Source organism: Sorex fumeus, unplaced genomic scaffold (genome assembly GCF_029834395.1).
Source record: "Sorex fumeus unplaced genomic scaffold, SorFum_2.1 ptg000063l, whole genome shotgun sequence".
Lineage (NCBI taxonomy): Eukaryota > Metazoa > Chordata > Mammalia > Eulipotyphla > Soricidae > Sorex > Sorex fumeus.
The window spans coordinates 36,086,108-36,108,226 of NW_026606120.1; the positions used below are offsets into that span (position 1 = coordinate 36,086,108).

Consider the following 22,119-nt stretch of genomic DNA (forward strand, 5'->3'; position numbering starts at 1 on the left):
CCAAGGGCCAGAGCAATAGCATAGTGGGGAGAGTGTTTGCCCTGTACGTGGCCTACCTGGTTCCTCAGCATCAGAAGGTCCCCCGAGCACCCCCAGTTATTCCTGAGTGCAGAGCAGGAGTAGTAACCCCTGAACATTGCCATGTGTGACCAAAAACAGCAAAAACAAAACAAAAAAGCCTCCAAGCAGGCAGTGAAACAGCAGGCCTGAGGGTATGGGTGTGCCTGGAGGACAGGCCTCTGTGGTCAGTGGAGGCTACTTGGGCTGTCCAGGCTGAGAAGAGACCGGTGCCCTTTCCCAGAGGGTCTGGCGCTGAGGCCTATTCCGGAAGCCTCTGGGTGGGGAGGGTCCTGCAGCGCCACAGATCAGGAGGGCAGCTCTATTGTGTTAACAATCATCTTCCCCTTTTCCAGTCATTTAGCTTCACTGTTCATAAACGTCAGAGGAGCATGCAAATTAGAGCGTGCTGCAGGGCTTTCATTGGCCAGGGATGTTTCAAAGAGCCCCTGCTGCTAGAGAAAGTCCCAGGCAGCTGGCGGAGCTGAACTGTAGAGCCAGCGAAAAAGATGTACAATCAGGATTAAGGGCTTTAGACAGTAAGTATAAGATGTTAAATATTTCTCCTGACTCATCTGCGGGTTGTTTTCTTCATTCAGCAGGCAGGCTCACTCAGAAAGAGCAGCTTCGTGAGTTTTGTGTTTGGGTTATTATTATTTCTTTCCTGTCCAGAGGGAAGGATGAGAATTTAATATAAAGGAAGCTCGAGCCAGATCTGAAGCAGGCTAGACTCATGTTTGGTTGCTTGCCCATTTGTAAGTTCTATTTCCCCCAGGCCCAATCTGTTCAAATTGACGTTAACTAGAATAGTCTCTTAGGGTGAAATGGGGCTTGGAAATGGGTCTGCCTGCTTTCCTGTCTGAAACCAACAGTATTTTGACTCAGAACTGTTTTCATCACGTGCCTTATAATCACTGAGTTCTGCAGTGTTCTGAAATGCCGCCCCACTCCCCCCACTGCTTGGGACTCGAGGAATTGATACCTTTGGCTGTAGTTGTCCTCAGAATATCTGATTCCTCAGTGATGGTGTAGCAGGAGCAGAAAAGCAAGAACTTGACAAGTGGGTCTGCTTGACGATCTCTGTTAATTTTGGCCCCGGTGAGCTGGGTGATCTTGAGAAGTTAGCTAACTTCTCCACGTCTCTCTTTTTTTTTTTTTAAATTTTTTTTTTAATGAAACACCACAAGGTAGAATTACACACTTACACACTTTCATGATTACCAGGGAGATGCAGATCCAAACAACAATGAGATATCATCTCACACCACAGAGGCTGGCCCACATCCAAAAGAACAAAGGCAACCAGTGTTGGCGTGGATGTGGGGAGAAAGGGACTCTCCTTCACTGCTGGTGGGAGTGCCGATTCCTCTTTTATCAATGATCAGGCGTTTCCTCTGAGCAAGAGGAGTGGGGTCCGTGCAGGGGCCTGTGATGAGAACATGACACGAGGCACACCCTTGATGTGTGGACATGTTAAGTTGGCCAAAGGGCTGGAGGGTAAGAGCTCCCCACTCGAAAATTTAAGAGACCCCAGTGGGCAATTTTTAAATCTAATACCATGTTTTTCTCCCCTCCACCTGGGATTCTGGCATTTAGGGAGCTTAATTGTCCTCTGCCACAGCTTTAGGGAGCATCTCTTATGTGGAAGGTTTAGATTCCTAACGTTTCTCAGTCAGGGGCCACAGTGCCCGCTGAGTACCCACAGGGTATTCCAAGGGGGCCACAGGTGAAAATTGCATAAGTGTGTGTGTGGGGAGCTGTGGTCCCTTAGGGGCCAACCAGCAGGTTGTGGGGCGGGGTGCAGGAAGGAACAGAGTCTGAAGGGGGCCATGGTCAGGAAAAGGGCGAGAAAACTGGTCCAGAAGCCTCCTTCTCTCAGCACCACACACACACACACACACACACACACACACACACACACACATGCACACACACACACCAGCTCCTTGGAACCTCACCTGAAGGTTTCCTCAGGCTCTGCCTTCCATTCTCTCAGTAGAAGCTCACCATGCCCGGGAGGAGAGGAGGTGGCCTCTGGCTGAGAGCCCAGTGGGTTCCACCCCCAGCCATGTCGTCCCCCAACTCAGACCAGGAGGAACCCCTGATTAGCACTGGGTGTATCCCCAAAACAGCAAGCCCAAGACTGTCCTGTGAAGGGCATGCAGTCAGAGGAACCTACATCCCTGAGAGGCCGCCCTGTCAGGCCATCTGATGTCCCTGTTTTCATTCCAGTGAGAACCTTCATTGCAGAGCTGAAGATCAAGAAAACTCTTCTGAATGCCACCACAGAACTCTCTGAAGTTGAGAGCGAGATCACCAGAACGGTCAGTGTCCTAAAAGGTGCCTTCTGTCATGCTCTTTCCTGGTACAGAGTTCTCGTTTTCTGTGATTTTATTCAGAGCTGGGATGCTCCTGGTTATCTTTGGAAGGTCAAGTCCAAGGTAACACCATAAGTCTCCAAATAGAGATAGGCGACCAGAGGTGCCAGCAGAAGTGCCCTTCAGATGTGTCCTCACAGGCCTCTCCGTGCCTGGCATCCCGCCCCTTGTGCACTTCCCAATGAGACTCTGAGGTGACCTGAGCCAGTTAGAGACGGCAAAGGAGAAAGAGAGCGATGGTCATGCTCTCCATTCTGCTCTTGATGTGCTGTGTGAGTTTCTCTTGGGGAGACTCTGTGTCACTGGGGGCGGAGCGGGGGGAGGGATTCCAGTGCCAATGCTTGAGTCCCTTCCTCTCCCGGGAAAGTACCTTGGGGGCCAGGATGATGAAAGTCGACCCGAGTACCTGCAGGGAGTGGGTGCTGGTGTCCTACCCGCCCTCCTGGGCAGTTGTCACTTAATGTCAGGGTGTGAGAACTAGTTACCGCCCAACAAGTTCTCAGGGAGCCCTGGTCTTAGACAGAAGTGAGGGGTTTCTCTTTGTAGGGAGAGGAAAATCATCCTGATCTCATCCCAGTTTGGCCAGATTCAGTTTCTACACCAACGAAAAAGAATTTTAGGAGATGAATAGTGAATTAAAGAAATGTCATTAAGGGCCGGGGACATAGCACAATGGGTAGGGCACATGCCTTGCACGCAGCTGGCCCAGGTTTATCCCTGACACCCCACATGGTCCTGGGGAGCCCATCAGGCATGATTCCTGAGTGCAGAGCCAGGAATCCGTTCTGAGCACCGATGAGAGTAGCCCCCAAATACAAACAAAAATCACAAGCAAATTTTCACTACAGTGTGAGAGAGGAGGAGGAATCCACTCATGAGAGAGTGTAGGCATCTTCAGGGAGGAGAGCCACTGAAGTACAAGAAAGGAATTATACACACCAAGTTGGGATGCAGTGAATCAGAAATGATGCATACTGTGTGTTCTGGCAAAGTTGCTTTCATAGAGTTTTTCCCAAACTACCTCCACGGGGGCCTTCTCTGTAGATAGGAGTCTGTTGCTAGGGTATTTCCTAGAAAGAGGATCTTGTACTTTCTGTGGTCTCTTATGTTCTGATTATGGCCTTTTGTTCCTGCTGAAGTTTTTCTTCCCTTGAGGGTGCTAGTATCATTGATATCTTATGAGATTTCAGTTATCGGATCTCAGTTCCTGTGTTTCCAGAAGGGTCCAGCCTTGATATTTTAGGGCTGATCTGGAGCTGGCAACAAGTAGCTTCTTTTCTTTAGATATCTCTCGGTTTTGTCAGTCCCCCAAAACATATCACCGAGGACCCTCTCTACCTGCCTCCATCAGAAAGACTCTCATTTTCCTTCAGAGGATGCATGCCCAGAGCTGAGTGGCTGGAGTGTGGGCTTTGGACATGGGAGGCCCAGGCCTGGCCCTGCATGGTCTCCTTGCGCCAACTGGCCCTCAGACCCATCAGGAGAAAATCCTGACCAACCCTGGGAAGAAACCCCATGCAACACTGGTGTGGCCAGAAGCCATACCCCTGGCCCCCCACCCTCACCCCCTGCCACCCAAAGCAATTAAGAGAGAAAGAGAACACGTGTTACAGCATAACAGTTAATCCTGATGGTGCAGGCTGGGAATTTATTGCACAGTTCTAGTGCCTTTGATTTTTTATTCCCTCTTTATGTGTGTGTGTGTGTGTGTGTGTGTGTGTGTGTGTGTGTGTGTTGGGTGGGAAAGGATAGAAAAAGGAGAGAAAGTAAAAAAGAGATACAAATGAAGCTCAAGAAATAAATTTTGTATCTCGATTACTACTCTAAGATCTGGTATTTAGAAAATTGGAATTTTCCACTAAAACAAGTTTCAGAGAAGAGTTGACTTCTGACTTCAGTTTTACTTGTTCAGTCTTGTAGGAACTAGCAGATTAGCCAAAATCTGTCAGATTTTCTAGAAGTGTAGGCTTTATTTGTGTAAAACACGACATTTAGCTCTTTCTTGGCACCTGTCAAGGATGCCCCTGAAGCAGGCACTTGCCAGTTGTCTTTCCAATGCCTTGAGGACACCTTTCCGGGTGAGGCCAAGCAGGTGCTGGGAGGGGGACACTGAGTCCCACAGAGCAGGGAAGAATGCAGGAGTCAGCCCCCTGAACCACCTTCACTTCTCCTGATGCCAGTTGTGAGTTTGCCAATCCCAAGACCACCTTGAGGTCCTCTGAACGGGCTCACAAATCTCCCTGCGCATAGTTGCCATCATGGTTATGGTGAAGTCCAGGGAATGAATCCAGGTGATGATCAGCTAAGGGAGGGACCCCTGGGCCCGCAGAGGCGGTTCCCAAGGCCTTGCGTCAGGCTGTCCTTCCCCTGGGCTGAGGCCCTGCTTGGAGTGACTCCATGTCCTCTCATTTAGATCTCCCTGCTCCCAGTCTCCCCCGGGCCCTGTCTGGAGCCCTCCTGCTGGCCCCAGGTGACCCCGTGATTCCCAAGTGTGTGGGAACAGTCCTGTGGTCTTGGCACATTCAGGGGATGCTCACGGCCCCAGGTGCGATGGAGGGGTAGTTCCTGTTCACTTAAAGAAGGTAGATTCCCGTGGGGGGCACTGAGTGAATATTTTTTTTTCTGAAAGTGGAGCTGTAGGGTGAATTAGGCACCCCAGAGTCCCCAGGGTGCCCACCCTACACTTCCCAGTCAGGGGATCTGGTCCAGTTCCTGGCCTCCAGTAAGCAAGGATCTTTGTTGGTTTGTGTCTGGGCCATATTTGGCTGTACTCAGGGCTTCCTCTTGGCTCTGTGCTCAGAGATCACTCTGGACAGTGCTTGAGGGACCCTATGGGGTGTTTGTAATGGAACCAGGATAGGCCACGTGTGAGGCAAGAGCCCAAACCTCTAACCGCCTCTCCAGCTGCTAAAGATGGCTTTCACTTAGCAGGTGTGGGTTAGCCCAGTAGGCAGGGCCACACCTCCGTGAGAGCAGTTAGATCCCTGAGCAGTGCTCTGCAGGCCAGGGGCTGTTCAGGGAGGGGTGGCCAGCCTGGTGGTCCTGTCCAAGGCCACGGGTGTAGTGCTGCTTCCGCCTGGCAGTGCTGGAGGTGAGCTGGGCTCCTCCAGCAGTGCTCAGGGTCTCCAGGACTGTTCCTGACGTGCTGGGCTGGGGGGCCAGGAAGTGCTGGGGATCCAAGCAGTGTCACCCTCACGCCAGGCCAGTGCCCTGTGCTCCCTCCAGCCCCAAAGCTCGTTTAATTCTTTCATTGGGGAGGGCCACCGGGTGTGGGCCCACCCGGTGCTGCTCTGGGGCCTCTCCTGACTCTGCACTCAGGGGCCTCTCCTGGTGCTGCTGGGGGGACCAGATGGGATGTGTAGGTTGGTGTTGGTGCAAGGCCTACCAGCTGTGCTGTCGCTCAGGCCCCTCGACCCACCCCCCCAGCAGCATCTCATGAACTCTCTGGCCGGTCACCCCCACTGCTGGTTGCAGTTGTGCGGTGGGTCCCTGTGGCGAGGAGGCCCATGCCGGAGCTTCCTTCCCGATGTACAGAGCTCAGAGACTCCCCTGTCTTGCTCAGGCTGTCCAGTGTGCACACAGGGACAGCACGGATGCGATGTCCTCCCTCTGTGGATACAGCCAGGCTTTGGCAGAGGCTGGCGAAGCCATGCCTATGGTTTTTCCAAGGGGGTTCTCTGCTCTGAGAACCCCTATACTCTTCAAAGTTTCAGTAATATGAATAGTTCATAAGAAGCCGTTTTCTACTGAAATTTGAAGCCCTGCCACAGTCTAAAACATCTCGTGTTTGGATCTGTTGTCTCAAGATGGGCTGAGCCCAGCGTTTCCCGCCAGGCCCGCTCCTGAGCAGAGGCCAAACGCTGCTGCCTCTGTGCGTGGTGACCGATAACCTGTGTCACAGCAGACCTGGGCCTGTGCTCAGCATCCGGGTGCAGTTCTGAGCGTCACTTCCTGCCAAGACTCTCCCCATTGGTTTGCTATCTGTGTGCTCCCTCTGGGCTCCCCACAGCAGACGGGAGCAGAAAGGCCTTTGGTGGGGGGAGTGGGGGAACAGACAGATGGAAAGAAGGAACCTGATCTGGGTCAGCCTCCTGCTGGCAGCGGGAGGCTGGGAGATGCAGGTTTCATCCTGAAAGTGGGAAATGGGCTTCGTGTGACTCAGTTAATGACCGTGCTCTTCTTCCCTGCAGTTAAATGCGTGCTTCTCACCAGTCCCTGGATACACCCAGTCCACGGCTCAGGCCTCAGGGTAAGTCACAAGATCACCTGTTGGGGATGCTGATGCTGCGACAGCTGTGAGCCTGGGCAGAGGCTGCAGGCTTCCCCTGCATCCCCGATTCTCCAGTTCCAGTGCAGAGACAGAGACATTCCCCAGGGCCGGGATATGGTGGCTGCATGGGGCAATTCTGACCTAACCCGTTGTCCTGCAGGGAGTCCAGTACCGTGACCCTGTCCCTGCACACCACCTTCTCCCTGGCATCCAACGTCACACTCTTCGACCTGGCCGACAGGGTGCAGCACTGTGCCAACTCCTGCAGGGCCTCTGCTGAGCTCTGCCATCTCCTGGCAGCCCAGAGGCGCTTCTTTAGAGGTAAGAGGAAGACCTGAGGGCGCCCATCCCGATGGGAAGGCAGAGCCTTGGAGGGAAATACGAGGGGGGCTCAGGCCCAGGAAAGCCTGTCTGGGAAATGGGTGATCTGCAAAAGGTCTTGGTGTCTGTGAACCTTTGTGTGTGTGTGCACGGTCAAGAAAACATTATACCCACACCCACACAGACACACAGAGACACACAAAGATACACACAGACACCCACACAGAAACACACAGACACACACACAGAGACACAGACACACACGCAGACACACACAGACACAGACACACTGAGACACAGACACACTCACAGACACACACACAGACACACACAGGCACACAAGACACGCACAGACACACAAAGACACACACAGACACACAGACACACAGACACACATCCCCACACACAGAGACACACATACACACTGCTTGAAATCAGAAGCAGTAGAGGTAATGACAGTACAGGAATGCAGGCGCTTGCATGCAGTCTACCTTCCTTCAGCCTCCTGGTGCTGCTGTGCTAGTAGTGACCCACAAGCGCTGCTGAGTATTGCCCCCACATGAGAATGATAGAAATAAAATAATAATTATGAAAGATTCTGCTCTCTGACAGGAGAAGTAGCACAGATAGAGCTCATGCTTGGCTTGTGGGCATCCTAGCTTCAATCCTAGGCACCACATGGGTCCCCCAAGACCATCAGAAGTGACACCCCCAAACAACTTACTGGGAGTAGCCTCAGCGAGCTGAGTGTGGAAGGTTCTTTGGCGTCTTGGAGAGGAGGTTTTTTTTGTCTTTGGGACAGGAAGACTCTGTGCTGGGATCTCCAGTGGATCTCTGGCTTGCACTACCCAATCTGGACAGCAGAGGAGATAGGCCGGCATAAACAACCTCCTCTGGCAGCCAGATACCCCGTGCAGGCTACACATTTGCTGTGCAGTTGGCGCCAGGCTCTCAGACCTACCAGGGGCGGCTTTGTGCCTGCTGGCCCCTAGTGCTCTTCTCAGGGGCCCGGCATCGCGAATAGTGGGAGCGGGAGTCAGATTCCCTCAACGCTGAAGCTTTGACGCATGTCAGAGCTAGTTCTGTCGTTGGGTTGGGGTGAGGTGGGGGGAGATAAGCTTCTTGGTGTTGAAGCTGCCGTCAGCACCACTGGGGCTAGTTAGAGAGCCAGGGGCCGGGAAGGGGACTCAGGGAGGGTCCATGTCTCCCGAGTGACGCCCAGGGTTCAAGGCTCTGCCCCCTAAATAAGTGATGGGGTGTGGGAGGTGGAGGGGGGATGAGGGCAGGGAGGGGCTAGAGGCAGGAGGGGGCAGTGGCAGGTTTCCTGAAACAGGAGTGTTATCACTGTTGGATCTCCAGGCTCCACGAGGTTACATATATGGTTCTTGAAAGTGCTCTGAAGTAGGGCTGCGTCAGCGTTTCCCATTTGCGGCTTCTTTTTGCTGAGGAATTTTTGTAAAGGTAACCGGTATATAAAATAGATATACAGGGACGAGAGAGAGAGAGAGAGAGAGAGAGAGAGAGAGAGAGAGAGAGAGAGAGAGAGAGAGAGTTCTGAGGGTAGGGCGCTTGCCTTGCATGTGGCTGACCCAGGTTCAATTCCTGTCATCCATGTGGTCTCCTGAGCACTGCCAGGAGTGATTCCTGGGTGCAGAGCCAGGAGTAACCCCTGAATATCTCCAGATGTGACCCAAAAGCCAAAAAAAAAGATATGCAGAGGCGGGGAAATTGTCACCTTGCTTGCAGCCGACCCCAGTTTGATTTCCCACACCACATATGGTTTCTGAGTGCTGCCGGGAGGATCCTTGAGCACTAAGTCATGAGTAGTGCCTGAGCACTGCTGGTATCCCCCTCCACAGTAAAATATAATTCTATAGATGTTCAAATTTTTAAGATTTGTGCACCTCAGTTTGCAATCGTACATCTGCATGCCCCCACCCCTCAGTTTAAGATGCCAGATTCTGAAGTGATCGCTCACTTTATTTCTCTTGCTAGTGGCTCAGCTTGTTCTCCCCATGGAGGGAGGAAGGGGGCATTCCAACTCATTGGACACCTGAGGAGTTTGTTTTGTTAGATTCCCATCATGCCTCAGTTGTCCAGAAATTAGACTTAACTCCACAAGAAGGAGAGACTTTACTGGGAAGAAAGATTCCTGCCTGGAGGCACATCTGAGTGGCACCGATCGTAGGACCAGCTTCTGAGAGGAGTGGGACTGGCTCTCAGCTGTGCTCACGCGAGTAAGCTAAGGCCACGTCACTGCAGACACACACTTAGGAGTTTTTCAGGAACAGCTGTGCATACTGATGAGGGGGACATGGGTGTTCCCAGCCGAGAAATATCGAAGAAAATGGGCATTATCATTACTCGTATGGAAAAGGGTGGAGACCCGGCATCAGGAGTGTACGTTGGGTGCGGTAATGAGGAATAAGGTGGATCTGCCAAGGATCTGGGTCCTTGTCCATATGAGGGATTCCTTAGGCTGCATCTCGACCCAGTCAAATCAAAAGGGAGGGGCTGTCACATTCTGGTAGCTACACCCCATGGGAAGTCTCTTAGTCTTCTTAATCTCAGAGATTATATATGAATTTTTTTGTGTGTGAGGGCAGGGTGGTGGGGTAGTTTGGCTATGTGATTGCATCGGTTACTGGTTGGTCCCCAGTAGTGCATTCCCTGCCTGAATGCAAGTCTGATCTTTGGCCTGCTCGTGGCAGTGTCCGGGCCTGCTCGCGGTGGCCCTGCTCTCTGCCCTCGCCTTCCAGCTAACTGACCGTGGCTTACGGGCATCCTTATCTGTCTTGCTTCTTGCAAAGGTGACACTTTGGCTTTTGTTTTGGGCAAGGCATGGTGGTACTCTGGGCTTCCTCCTGACTTTCTGCTCAAGTTTCACTCCTTGTAGGGCTCAGGGACTGTCTCGACTGCGAGGGCCGGCCATGGTGCAAGGTAGGCCCGCTGCCTGAAGTGCTCTCTCTCCATTCCCCCACTTTCATTGGTCATATTTTTTAGAACAATTTTTTCCCTTGTGGTACCTCGTCCCCCTCAGGGCTGTATACATGCAAGGAAAGTACCCCACAATGAGCCCCCTCCGAGGCCCTGCAAGCAGCATTAGTCCCATTGAAGAGCTGGAAGATAGCACAGTGGGTAAGCAGCTTGCCTTGCACACAGCTGACCTGGGTTCAATCCCTGGTCTCCCGTATGGCCCCCCAATCCCTGCAAGGAGAGGACCTTGAATGCAGAGCCAGGAATAAGCCCTGAGTACTGCCAGGCGTGGCCCCAAAACTGAACCAAACCAAACCAAACCAAACCAAACCAAACCAAACCAAACCAAAACAAAACAAAACACCAAACACCAAAACATCAAACAAACATCCAAAAGTACAAAAAACATCAATTGTATGCAAAGACAATACAGGGGTTAAGGCACTTGCCTAGGTTCAGCTCACAGTAACACATGAGCGCCCCTAAAACCTAGGTGTGGCTCCCACAGAATCCTGAAAGTACAGAAATGTCCTCTGTGCCGCATGTTGCTCCTGTTCTTTTCTCTGTTTTGGAGTCTGCGACAGTCCGAGTCTTCATGAAAACGGGGTCAGACCTTTCCAGGTTGTACAGTGCCTTCAGATGGGGTGGTATGTGTCTGTGGTCTGCTCGCCTCTCTGGGTCTTTTCAACAAACTGATGGTAGGGCAGGGTGGGGCAAGGCAGCTCTGTGCCCTTGGAAGGGCGGTTCCCGGTGGACCCACCAAATACCCCTTCCTTGCTTTTCAAAGGCCCACAGGCCCTGTCTCAGGAACTCCAGCCCTGGGTCCCCCGGAGACGCTCAGCCTTCTACTGACCTCAGTTCTTATTGTCCGTGGGGCGGATGTTATGCCCAGGAAAGACCCTGGGAACCTTGGATTTGGAACAGTCGCACAGCCAGGGTTTCTGCATGGCTCCAGCGCTTGGAGTTTGACGGAACGGTCTTCATGTGTGGAGGAGAGCCAAGCTGAGCCAGGGGCTGGGCCCTGCTTCTGTGGAGGGTGTGGGGAGGGGCATGGGCGCGGCCCGTACTTCTCCCAGAGGGTCCTGGGGAAAGGGCAGGATGGAAGGACAATGTGGCGTTGGCTTTCAGAAAGTACCTAATCTGGCCAGGCAGCTGAGGCCGCTGCTGACGCGGTGAGCGAATGCAGCCGGGGCGGCCTTGTGCCCTGGAGATACCACGTTCCACTGAGCTGAGGACTCGAAAAGCCGTAGGAAGCCTCCGATGAGGGGTTCGGGACTTTCGTGCCTCTTCAGTGCCAGCTTTGCAGTGTCGGTCTGGCCCTTTTGCCCTGCCCCCTCCCCACCCTCCCAGAACTGCAAATGCTACACAATAAACAAAGGAAATTCTGTGGTTCTGTGGCACACAGAAATAAGCTTCTGATTTAGCACGCCGACAGCCCCCAATAAAGACAGGAAACTCAGTGCAGGGAAGTACAGGTGTGTCCTAAGCTTACCTCCCTGGGAGCAGCTCCCCTCCCCTCCCTGGCTGAGATGCTCAGAACTGGGGATTCCCGTGTGGACCACCCAGCCCTGCTCTCAGCTCAGCTCGCCAGCACCTGCCTGGCAGGGCCAGTTTTGCAGAGTCAAGAATGCTACCTGGGTCCAGGCGGGGGGTCGGGTGGTAGAGGGCCTGCCCTACATGCACAGGTCTGATCTCTGTACCCCAGGCCCTTCCAGGCGTGGCTGGCGCAGCCCTTATGGCCCCAGAGCACCAGGGAGTGCCTCCAACATCAAGCAGCTTCCACCAAAAGAGCTTCTCCTGGTTTCTGAAGGAGCTGGTGTCTTCCTGGAGGCAGCAGGGTGCAAGGGGTGGGGGGCGAGGGAGGGCTGTCTGTCCAGTGTGCCCCTGGCCTGTAGCTCCCTCCCCTGGGCTCCTTACTCTCGCCTCCTGGCCCAGCAAGCAGCCGCAGCCATCTCGCTTGGCGCCATGCTCTGGTGTAAGTAAGTAACTTCCAGGACCCAAGAGATAGACCAGGGGTTAAGGCACTTGCCTTGCACATGGCAGAACTGGGTTCAGTACCTGGACGACTTATGGCCACCCAAACCCCACCAGGAGTGACTCCTGAGCACAGAGCCAGGAGTAAGACCTGAGAACCACCCCAAATCAAAAAGAAAACACCAAGACCAAAGTAAGGGTGACTTCTCAGTCACTTGGTTCTGCGTTTTTGTGCCCCTCCCTTGGGTACCTCTTCCACGTTGCTGCTATAGTCCCAGGGAGGGCCGTGTGCCCCCACTGTGAGAGCTTTCTCCTCGTCCCTGAGTGTGCCCCTGCTGTGAGAGATTTCTCGCCATCCCTGTGAGCTGAGCCTGGCTCCTGCGCCCAGGGCCGCACCAAGCCAGACACCAGGAGAGCAGCCAAGGCCGTCCAGAGCTGCTGCCTCTGCCGGCCGTCCTTGGAGGGGCTCTGACTGCAGCGTGGGGGTTCTCGGGGCTGTGGGAGGGCTGCCCCTGGGAACGTGGTGGGGACCCGGCCCTGCAGGGACACCCTGCCCTCCAGAAGCAGGCTTTTCCCCCCTTCTTCCCAGGCGGCAAACATGCCCCAGCCAGAGCAGGGGACCCCGCGCCCCTGCAGATCCCCTGAGGACACCAGCTAGCCCGCAGTATACTCAGCTGGGTTGCTGCCTTGGCTTCTGAGTGGGTGTTTCCCCCAGGCAGGGTGGTGGGGGTGTGCTCGGTGGGGCCAGGCTGTGGGGAGCTCACACTGAGTCAGCGCGGGGGTGCAATGGTATGGGCTGGGAACTGCAGGGCACTGCCCGGCCGACTTGGCTCTGGAGCCTCTGGGAGTCTGAGCGTGGACTGGGGGGAGCGGGTTCTCCGCATCACCCATCACATCACCGTCTGTCTTTCGGTTCCAGCGGGCAGCCTGTGCAGGCGCAAGACCCCGGAGTGTGACCGCGAAACCTCGCTGTGCACAGACCTGGATGGCATCGCCCGCTGCCAATGCAAGCTGGGCTACTTCCAGTTCAACAAGATGGACCACTCCTGCCGAGGTACGTCTGGGCGCAGCCCCCCTGCCCTCCCAGACAGGGGTGGGCTTGTCACTCACTCACAGCAGGCCACTCGGTCTCCAGTGCCACCTCTGCCGGCCCCACCTGTCCCAGCAAGGAGAAACAGCAAATGCAGGAGCTGTGGCCTCTCTGCCTTGTCTTTCCTTCTTTCCCTTTGGTGGAAGTTAGAAGAATGAATGCTGGAATTCATTTTGAATTCTGTTGTCTGCTAATCTTTTATTTTTATTTATTTATTTATTTATTTATTTTTGCTTTTTGGGTCACACCCGGTGATGCACAGGGGTTACTCCTGGTTCTGCACTCAGGAATCACCCCTGGCTGTGCTCAGGAGACCATATGGGATGCTGGGAATCGAACCTGGGTCAGCTGCGTGCAAGGCAAACGCCCTATCCACTGTGCTGTCGCTCTAGCCCCCTGTCTGCTAATCTTTAAAAATAGAAATATCAGCCTGGAATCAGGCCCAGGTGTTTAGCTGCAGTTCAGGCGACCTAAGTCAGTCGCGTGGCCTCAGGTAGGTGACTGTGCTCGCCGTGGTTCCTTCTGTGGAAAGGTCGGCAGCGCTTCATGGGGTGTCTCACATGAAGGAGGCCATGGTGAGAGGTGGGGCTCACACTCCCTGGAGCCGCTGCCGGCCCTGCCCCATGCGTGTGGCCTCATTGGCTGTCGAGTGCCTCCAGGGTGGTCCTGGTGGGTTCCTGCACTGCAGAGCCTGAGCAGCACCTTAGTCCCGTTCCAGCATCGGACCTGCTAGCTTGGTTGGCTGAGTATCATCAGAAGTGACCCAGGGGCCCTGAGCCCCACTTGGGAGCCACCGCCACCCTCCCCCCCCCCACAGGGGAAGACCACATCTGTGATGGGGCCTCCTAAGCCATTGGCATTTGCACTGGTATTTTACCTAGGTTCCTGGGGTCTGGGTGCTTTAAAGGGTCCTTGACGTATGGAGGCTGACTCTGGGGACTCACTCGGCATCAGAGGAAGGCAGAGAGGGCGGTGCCAAAGTGCTGGCTACTTTAGAAGAAAGAAATGCCCGTTCTGGCCAGAGAGACAGGACAGGAGTCAAGGTGTTTGCCTTACACTAGACAGTCCTGTGCTATCCCTGATAGCACATAGGGTCCCCTGAGCACAAAGCCAGGCGGAAGTTGGATATGGCCCAAAAGCCAAGAGAAGAAAAAAAAGTGACACACAGCCAGGCACAGTGCACCCACAGCATGTGAAAATCATTCTTGCAGTTTGTGGTCACCAGAAGAATGAGTACCTTCTGGGAAAGCTGCCTGCAGCTTGCCCCATCAGCACCTGCTGGTGGCAGGTATCCGGGCGCCTGAGGACAGCTCCTCTACGAACAGAGGTGGCCTGTCCCTAGCTTCTGCCAGGACTTTCCCGCCTAGGACAGGCTCCTCAGGGGAGGCTAAAGTCCAGATCAGAGCGGTGCCTGACAGCTTCCCCAGGGGCTCTGCACTGGCCCAGATCGTTGCTCTCATATGACGGCATGATACCTCCTAATTCTGTCTCTTCTCCTGGTTTAGTGCCAGGGCCCTACGCCCACGTGAGTGGCTGTGTCCTCTGCTGATTGCTGGGGGCTGGAGAGGCGTGGAAAGGCACAGTGGGCATGTGTTTGGGCCCGGGAGAGGTGTCCCATGTGTGGTATCCCCCGGAAGGCCATGCCTCCTCGGCTTCCTGCTGGCATCAGCCATACCCCTTCACTTCTTATTTCGGTTCGGTTTTGGGGACAAACCTAGCAGTGCTCAGAGCCACCCCCAGCTCTGTGCCCAGTGATCAGGGATGCATGCAAAGCCTGTACTTAGCTCTATCTCAGCCCCTCCCTGTTTCTGAGCCAGTGATTTCATAGCTGTCCCTTTATTTTAATTTTATTTTTTAGTTGTTATATATTGAATCCCCTAAAGATATGCGGTTACAAATCTCTCATGATGAGGTTTCAGTCATATAATGTTCCAACAACACTCATCCCTCCACCAGTACATTTCCCACCACCAATGCCCCCAGTATCCCTCCCCCATTCCCCTCCTGCCTCTGTGGCAGGCACCTTCATTCTTACTTTCTGCTTTGGGGCATTATGGTTTGCAATGAGATGCTGCGGGGCCATCATGTTTGGCCATCCTTTACCCACTGTCTAGCTGTCCCTCTAGAGACCAGCTTTAGCCAGGGTCATCAGAGATTGTCCAGATGCAGTGGCACAGACCGACACCAGCAGCCTCATGTTTACCAAGGGAGGCCCCAGACGCAGCCTCAGGCATCCCATCCCCTTACTGCCAAGGCCCCAAGGCCTCACTCCCCCCTTTCCTCCACCCCCCCCATCCCCCAGCCATTAGATTTGCATCCTCCAAGCCTGTGGATCCCAGAGCTCCTAGGACTGCAGTGCTGGTGGCTGGTTCTGATGGGGCAACAGTGACATCTCCTGGCCGTCTGTGCTAGACTCCAGTAGTGAAAAGGAGTCTCCTTATGGACACCTGGAGTCAGTGGCCAGTTCCCATACAAATCAGACTGAGGTGCATAGGTGCGGGCCTCCTGAATCTCTGCCACTTCGCCCTCCAGGAGAAATCTGCATTGCTCTCTGCACACACGCACCTCCTGTGCTTCATTCAGCAGGTCTTTTCTGTGGGTTCACGTTGTTTGCTTTTGTTTTTAGGCCTCCCCCATCGATGCTCAAGGGTTACTCCTGTTTGACCATTCTTCACCCACTGTCTAGCTGGGGACCATCTGGGATGCCGGGGATCAAACCTGGGCTGGCCGCGTGCAGGCAAAAGCCCTACCCACTGTACTATTGCTCCAGTCCCGGGTGTTCACTGTGACAGAGGCTCCTGGAAATGGGGAGCAGACGCCCTTCCAAGGACATCTTGACCTCCTGCTGCCCAGCAGGCAGCCGAGAGGGCACCACTCCCCACCTCCCTCTCCCTTGCCAGCCTGTGAGTGAGACTTGGGTCTAGATTATGCTTAACAGGGGAGTGTTGGATGACGGGCCCAGTCACAAGAAGACAAGATTAGGGGGTCTGATTTACTTCCTGGCAAGAGGACACTCGAGTCTTAAGGTTCTACTCCTGATTTTTTTTTGGGGGGAGCAGTGCTCAGGGCTTACTCCTGGCTTGTGTTCAGGTGTCCTACCTGGGACTGCTTAGGGTTTAGAAGACCCTCTGTGATGGAGGGTAGCTGGAGTCAGCCCACTGCAGGGCAAGCACTTCACCCCTGTTCTGTCTCTCCAGTGCCCTGATGCTTATTTGTTTAAAGGCTTGAGCGTGTACGTGTTCTTTTTCATCAAGGGGATGCCCAGCTGGGGTTTCTGGCGAGCTGCCCCCAGGTCGCTTGGCTTCCACGAGGCAGTCGGTCCCCTCATAGGTGGGGGTGTGAGGCGCTGGATGCAAGGCCCTCAGCGGTTCCCCTCCAGGAGAAACTGTCCTGGGGCCCTTGTCTCTGACAGTGACTAAACCGTGCCTCAGGGAGCATATCCCTTCTGGGCCGAGGGACGCTCACCGAGCATGCAGACACAGCAGGACGCGATGTCTACCGGATGGCGGCCACGGGGTGCCAGTTCGCTCTCAGCTCACGCAGGCTGGGTGGGTAGATTTGATGTGAAAACATTTCCAGGAAAGAATATTCAGAATACAACAGCCGCTGTGACATCAGCCTGCCAGCTCAGCCAAAGTGGCTGGGGATGAGTCATCGGAGAGCTCAGGTCCACACTGACAGGGCCCAGCTCCCTGGCTCAGTGACCCTGTGGTCGCCCCAGGACAGGTGCGGTCAGTGCCAGCCCTGCTCAGGTCTCAGGGCTTTCAGCGGGATTTGGGAGAGGGACCTTGGTCCTCCTTCCCTAAATGTCATTCAATCAGTCAAAAATAGTTGGTTTTGACCTGTGGCAAAAAAAAAAACTTGAAATACTTAAAAATCCATGCAGAGGGTCAGAGGCATAGAGCAGGGCTCTCCTTGCATGCCAACCAGGCTGGATCCCCTGCTGCAAGGTCTCCGGAGGCCTGGGCATGGTGGGGCGCTGCAGGCTCTGAGTGGCACCCCCTCTGTTTCTCCGTGGAACTACCCCCCGTGGTTGGCCAAGAGTTGCCAGGAGGGACCCCTGGCTTTGCCTCCTTGCAAAGCAAGCAAACAAAAGTCTTGTACAAAATAAGATGGAATTCAGAAGGTGAGTCAGGTTAGAGATGGCTTGAATGATGCCAGAAATAAAGCCCAAGTGTCATTCTAGAAGGTCCTCCTGTTTGCTGGAGGGAGCCCCCATTCACGCACTGGGCTTTCTGGACACCAATACAAGGAGAGAAAGAAGATTTGGAAAGAGGCAAGGACCCCCAAATAACAGGAGAACCCCCATGTTTCCAGGCCCCAGGGTGTCCTTGTCAGAAGTGCTCCCATGCTCCCAACCACAGTGGGTGCCCCAGGCTGCTGGGGATAGCTGGCCCTTGTGTTGCTTAGCTGGCGGTGTGTGGGGACCTCAGGCAGTGGGTCCTAGAGACACTCCAGGGTCGGATTGGAGACCCACCCTCAGGTTCTGAGAGTCGGAACATCACACCCAGAGCAGAAGAGTAAGACTGAGCATGTCTCCTTGGCATCATTAATCCTGGACAGATGGGACACACGTGGGATGGCTCTCTGCTCCCACCCTGGCCTTGCGGGGGCCTGTTTGCTGTCTGTCCTGGGAGGGGGATGCTCCTCCCTGCGCTTCGGTGAGGTGCATAGCACATGTTGACCAGGAATCAGCTCTGGACCCTTCTTTGTAGCCTTAGCTTTTCTCTGGGGGTGATTTTGTATCTCTGCTTCTATCCCAGTTTGTATGATAATCCGCAGCATTTTATCAGCTTATCAGTGTCGGATGTGTCCGATCTGCTAAATTTGGGAAGCCCCGATAGGGAAATGATGGCCACTGCCCCTCCCCTGCTCTTCTAGGATGCTGTGGTCAGGACAGGCTGCTCTTGCCCAGCTAGATGTGTCCAAAACCCGGTGCCCAGTGAAAGGTGAACAGTTGTCTGCAAACACTGAGGCACCACCAGGTCTATGGCCTGGAACACAGCACAGACCCCACCTCCACAGAGGGGCAGACAGCTGTGGGTTAAGTTGGCATACTTAAGAGACCATCTCTGTGTGGGTATCTGCAAGGGTGATACCTCAGGGGCACAGAATCTCCACCAAGATTGCATTTGTGGGAAAGTAATTAGTCACCAGCAGTCATTTGCTGGTCACTGTTGCTGGACACTGCGCTTGGCCATCTGCAAGTCTAATTTTAAAACCTTTCCAAGAAGCTACAGTGGTGATGATAATAATGGATATAATTCTATATAAATGGAAAACTGAGAGTCTAAGAAATTGGGGGCGGGGAGGACATAGTATAGGGGTTAAGGACGGATCACACATGCCAACCCTGGTTTGATCCTCCACTACCTCACACTGCTCTCTGAACCCCACCGGAAGTGAGCTCTTGGCAGAAAGCTAGAAGTAAGTAGGGCTCCCTGAGTATCACCAGCTGTGGCCCGAACACCAAGGGAAGGAAAAGAAAATAAATTTTTAAAAAAATGTAAATTAAAAAAATTAAAACAAATGCAGAGTTGAGCAGCAATATGTTGGAGTTGGGTTACAGAACATCCTAACGCTCTTTGCAGTATGGGGCTCTAACGTCTTCTTGTGGCTTTGGAGGAGGCTGCTGGTGTTTGACTAGCTGTCCTCCTGGCTAATTAAAGGGAGAGAAATCCCTGGATTTCATGGCCTTTTCTTTCCTCTTTCAGCATGTGAAGATGGCTACAGGCTTGAAAATGAAACCTGTTTGAGGTAAGCTATTTCATTCTCATGCTTTTATTAGAACTCTGATTTATTTATTTATTTATTTGTGAATCACTGTGAGGTACTGTTACATACGTGCAAGCTTTTGTGTTTGCGTTTCAGTCATACAATGATCGGTTACCCATCCCTCCACCACTGCCCATTCTCCACCACCAATGATCTCAGTAGCCCTCCCTCCTCCTCCCACCCCACCCCCCACCTCTGTGGCAGGGCATTCTCTTTTGTTTCCTCTCTCCTTTTGGGTATTGTTTGAAATAGAGGTATTGAGTGGCCACTGTGTTCGGTCTATAGTCTATTTTTGGCAGCTTGGTGTAGAACCCTGATTTAGAACTAACTTAAGTGCATACCTGTGAGATCTGAAACCAATTCTTGTTTTGTTTCTGATTTTACTTGCAGCTGCCCATTCGGCCTTGGTGGTCTCAACTGTGGGAACCGTAAGTCCACTGCCTCCCTCCTCTGAATTACAGTTCTTTTATTTATTTATTTATTTATTTTATTTTTAAATGAATCACCATGAGGTACAGTTACAAACTTACAAACTTTCGCGTTTATGTTTCAGTCATACAATAATCGAGTACCCATCCCTCCACCAGTGCCCATTCTCTACCACCAATGTGAATCTCAGTTCTCATGACTGGGGACTGGGTCACCTCCCCTTGCCCTCACCGCTGAGCCAGCCTCTGAGCTACTGTGCAGTCTGGGAAGCTATGAGGAGTGGTGTCCCCAGTGCAAGAGGCAGGGGAGATGCACTCCTTGGAGAGAACAATCCCATTTCTGAGTGGTCCCCAGTGCGGGTTGTTAGCAAATGAACCAGCGGTGAGGGTGGTGGGGACAGAGGAAATGGCTCCGGGAAAGGGAGGGACTTCCTGGGTGGTCTCAGAACGAAGGACGTTGGTAGCTGTGTGACTTTGGTTCGCAGGTCAGGAGGGAGAAGGAAGAGGAAATAAGTTGAACTGAGGTCTGGGGCATCCTGGGTCCCTGGGCAAGGTGGTGACTGATGGGAAGAGGAAGGGAGTGGAGGAGGCGGAGGGCTGGGGTGGCTGCATGCGTGAGGGCCACACTGCAGGACAGTGGCGGGCAGGGGGCTGGACGGGGTGCTTTCGTGGCCTGCAGAGCAGTGGACACGAAGCAGGAAAGCAGTAGGAGGAAGTGCAGATGCAGGGCATTGGGGTCCTAGTTTAGTCAAAGAGACGGGATCCAGGCTTTGGTACAGTCATAGCTGGGGCTCAGGGCTGGAGACAGACTCCAGAGAGACCTTACCCCCAGAGGGCATGTGGGGATGCCCGGGGCCTGGGTTCTGACTCAGTTCTTTGACAAAAGCCACATGCTTCACTGGAGAGCGTTTCCCCCACACGTCATATACCTGCCACGTCAGACACACAGAACCGTTGGTGGCGATTCTGCCATAGCGGAGGTAGTGAGTGAAGATACTCAGTCCTCACTGTCATGAGGTGTGCTGGCAGGGCCTGTTCTGAGACCACCAAATCAGAGGTGTGGCAGGACCCGGCTTCTCTTTCCCGGTGGCTTTCCGTGTGACCTCTGTGGGATTGTCTGCTAGTGACAGCGTTGTCTTCCTTTGCACATAAACAAAGTCATGAGATGAAACAGGGAGACCCTGAAGCTCCCCTGAGCTCAGCAAGGAGCCTTTTCACTCCTCCCTTTCCTTGTCGCTGCTCTTGGGTAAGAGTGATCATCACGCTGTGCTCACACCCCGGCTGTGGCTCGCCTGGGGTCAGGGCACCGCCCTTCAGTGATGCCGGGCAGGGCCTTCAGGGTCCCGCTCAGAGCTCGGTGGCAGGGTCTGACTTGGAGTGGACACTGCACCACTGAGCCCCGGCCCTGCTCCCGGGTCCACTCTTCCTCCCCTTTTTTCTTACAAAGACGTGCCCGTTGTGTTATACTTTTGGTTGTTGTTGTTTGTTTGGGGGGCACACCTGGAGGTGCTCAGAGCCTAGTCCTGCCTCTGCATTTAAGGATCAGTCCTGGTGAGGCTCAAGGGAACCATATGAGGTGCTGGGAAAGAACCTGGGTTGGCGCGTGCAAGGCAGGTGCCCCACCCACTGGATCATTCCAGCCCGTCAACACTTTTTAAAAATGAGACAATATTTCTCAAAGTCAGGGTGCAGTGGTTCCATGGTGAAATCTGCTCGTGTAGAGTGGGGGGATGACTTGGAATTCTGTATCCCTCGCGGCAGACTAGTGAGAGGATACTTAAGAGACTTCTAGAAACACATAGATTTCACTTTACTGAACAGAGTTGGCATCCCAGAGAAGAAATGTCCATTCCCCTCGCTCCCACAACCCCCAAAGAGAAGAAGGTAGCTGCAGAGCCCTCTGAGTCCGAAGTCCTGTTTCCACCTCCCCGTGCATCCGGCCTGGCTGCTTCTTTCACCTCGAGCCTCCTTTCCCGCCTCTGCTCCCCGTGTCCAGCAGAGGGCAGCGTCCAGCCACCTTCTTCGTGCCTGGCTCCTAGCCTCTTGCTGCTGGTCAACTCAGCCAGCGATGTGGGAATGTCACTTTCAGTGCTGTATAAAACGAATAGAGACTGTTCAAATAATCACAGAAGCTGCTGCTGCCTTTCTCTGACCTCCAGCACAGCCTGGGCGTTGGGTGGGGATTGCTGACACCTGAATTTCACCCCTGACTGTTTCACAGGCCCTCTTGACTTCTGGGGACAGGGCCTCATGCGTGACCTCTGGGACTCCCCACGCAGTGGGGTCAGGCCCTCGTGACCCCAGGACTTTCCCTGCAGTGGCTGCTGTCACTGCTTTTCTTTGGGGCATGGGGGGACTCCCCAGCAATGCTCAGCCCAGTGTGTGTGTGTGTGTGTGTGTGCACACCCCCCCCCCCCCCCCCCCCCCGGTGCACCATAGTATCTAGGCATGGACTTCCTGCATGCCAGCATGTGCTTCAGCCCTTTGCATCCTCCCTGCCCGGCCATCCATGTTTTGTGCCTCATAGCAGGGCCCTGCGCACCCACCCCTGTCCCTCCCCTGCCGCCAGCCACAGCAGCGCCTTCTGGGGCTGGGGTACAGGTTGAGTGACTTGCAGGCGAGAAACTCGGCTTCTCCGTGCAGACCTCCTGGGGCACGTGCCATTCCAGCCCAGCTGTTCCCAGATGAGTGTACGGTCTTCGATCCCTGCACACCTGCGCTCCTGGCAGCAGTTCGACTCCTACTAGATTCTGGCTTAGTAGAAACTTTCTAGAAGTTTCTGTTTTCTGTTCTGGTTGTGTCCATATTTTTCTCCCTGTTTCCTATAGAGAAAACCCTTCAAAAGGATGA

The 22,119-nt window shown here is 53.8% G+C and overlaps 1 protein-coding gene across 1 annotated transcript in view; it reads left to right on the forward strand.

The window, feature by feature from the left end:
• Positions 1 to 22,119, forward strand: part of HEG1 (heart development protein with EGF like domains 1) — a 92,745-nt gene that overhangs the window by 49,425 nt on the left and 21,201 nt on the right. The window contains exons 7-12 of the mRNA XM_056126485.1: positions 2,290 to 2,381; positions 6,626 to 6,684; positions 6,866 to 7,026; positions 12,896 to 13,030; positions 18,781 to 18,823; positions 19,232 to 19,269. Coding sequence (XP_055982460.1) covers positions 2,290 to 2,381; positions 6,626 to 6,684; positions 6,866 to 7,026; positions 12,896 to 13,030; positions 18,781 to 18,823; positions 19,232 to 19,269 — 528 coding nt within the window. The remainder of the gene's footprint in view (positions 1 to 2,289; positions 2,382 to 6,625; positions 6,685 to 6,865; positions 7,027 to 12,895; positions 13,031 to 18,780; positions 18,824 to 19,231; positions 19,270 to 22,119) is intronic.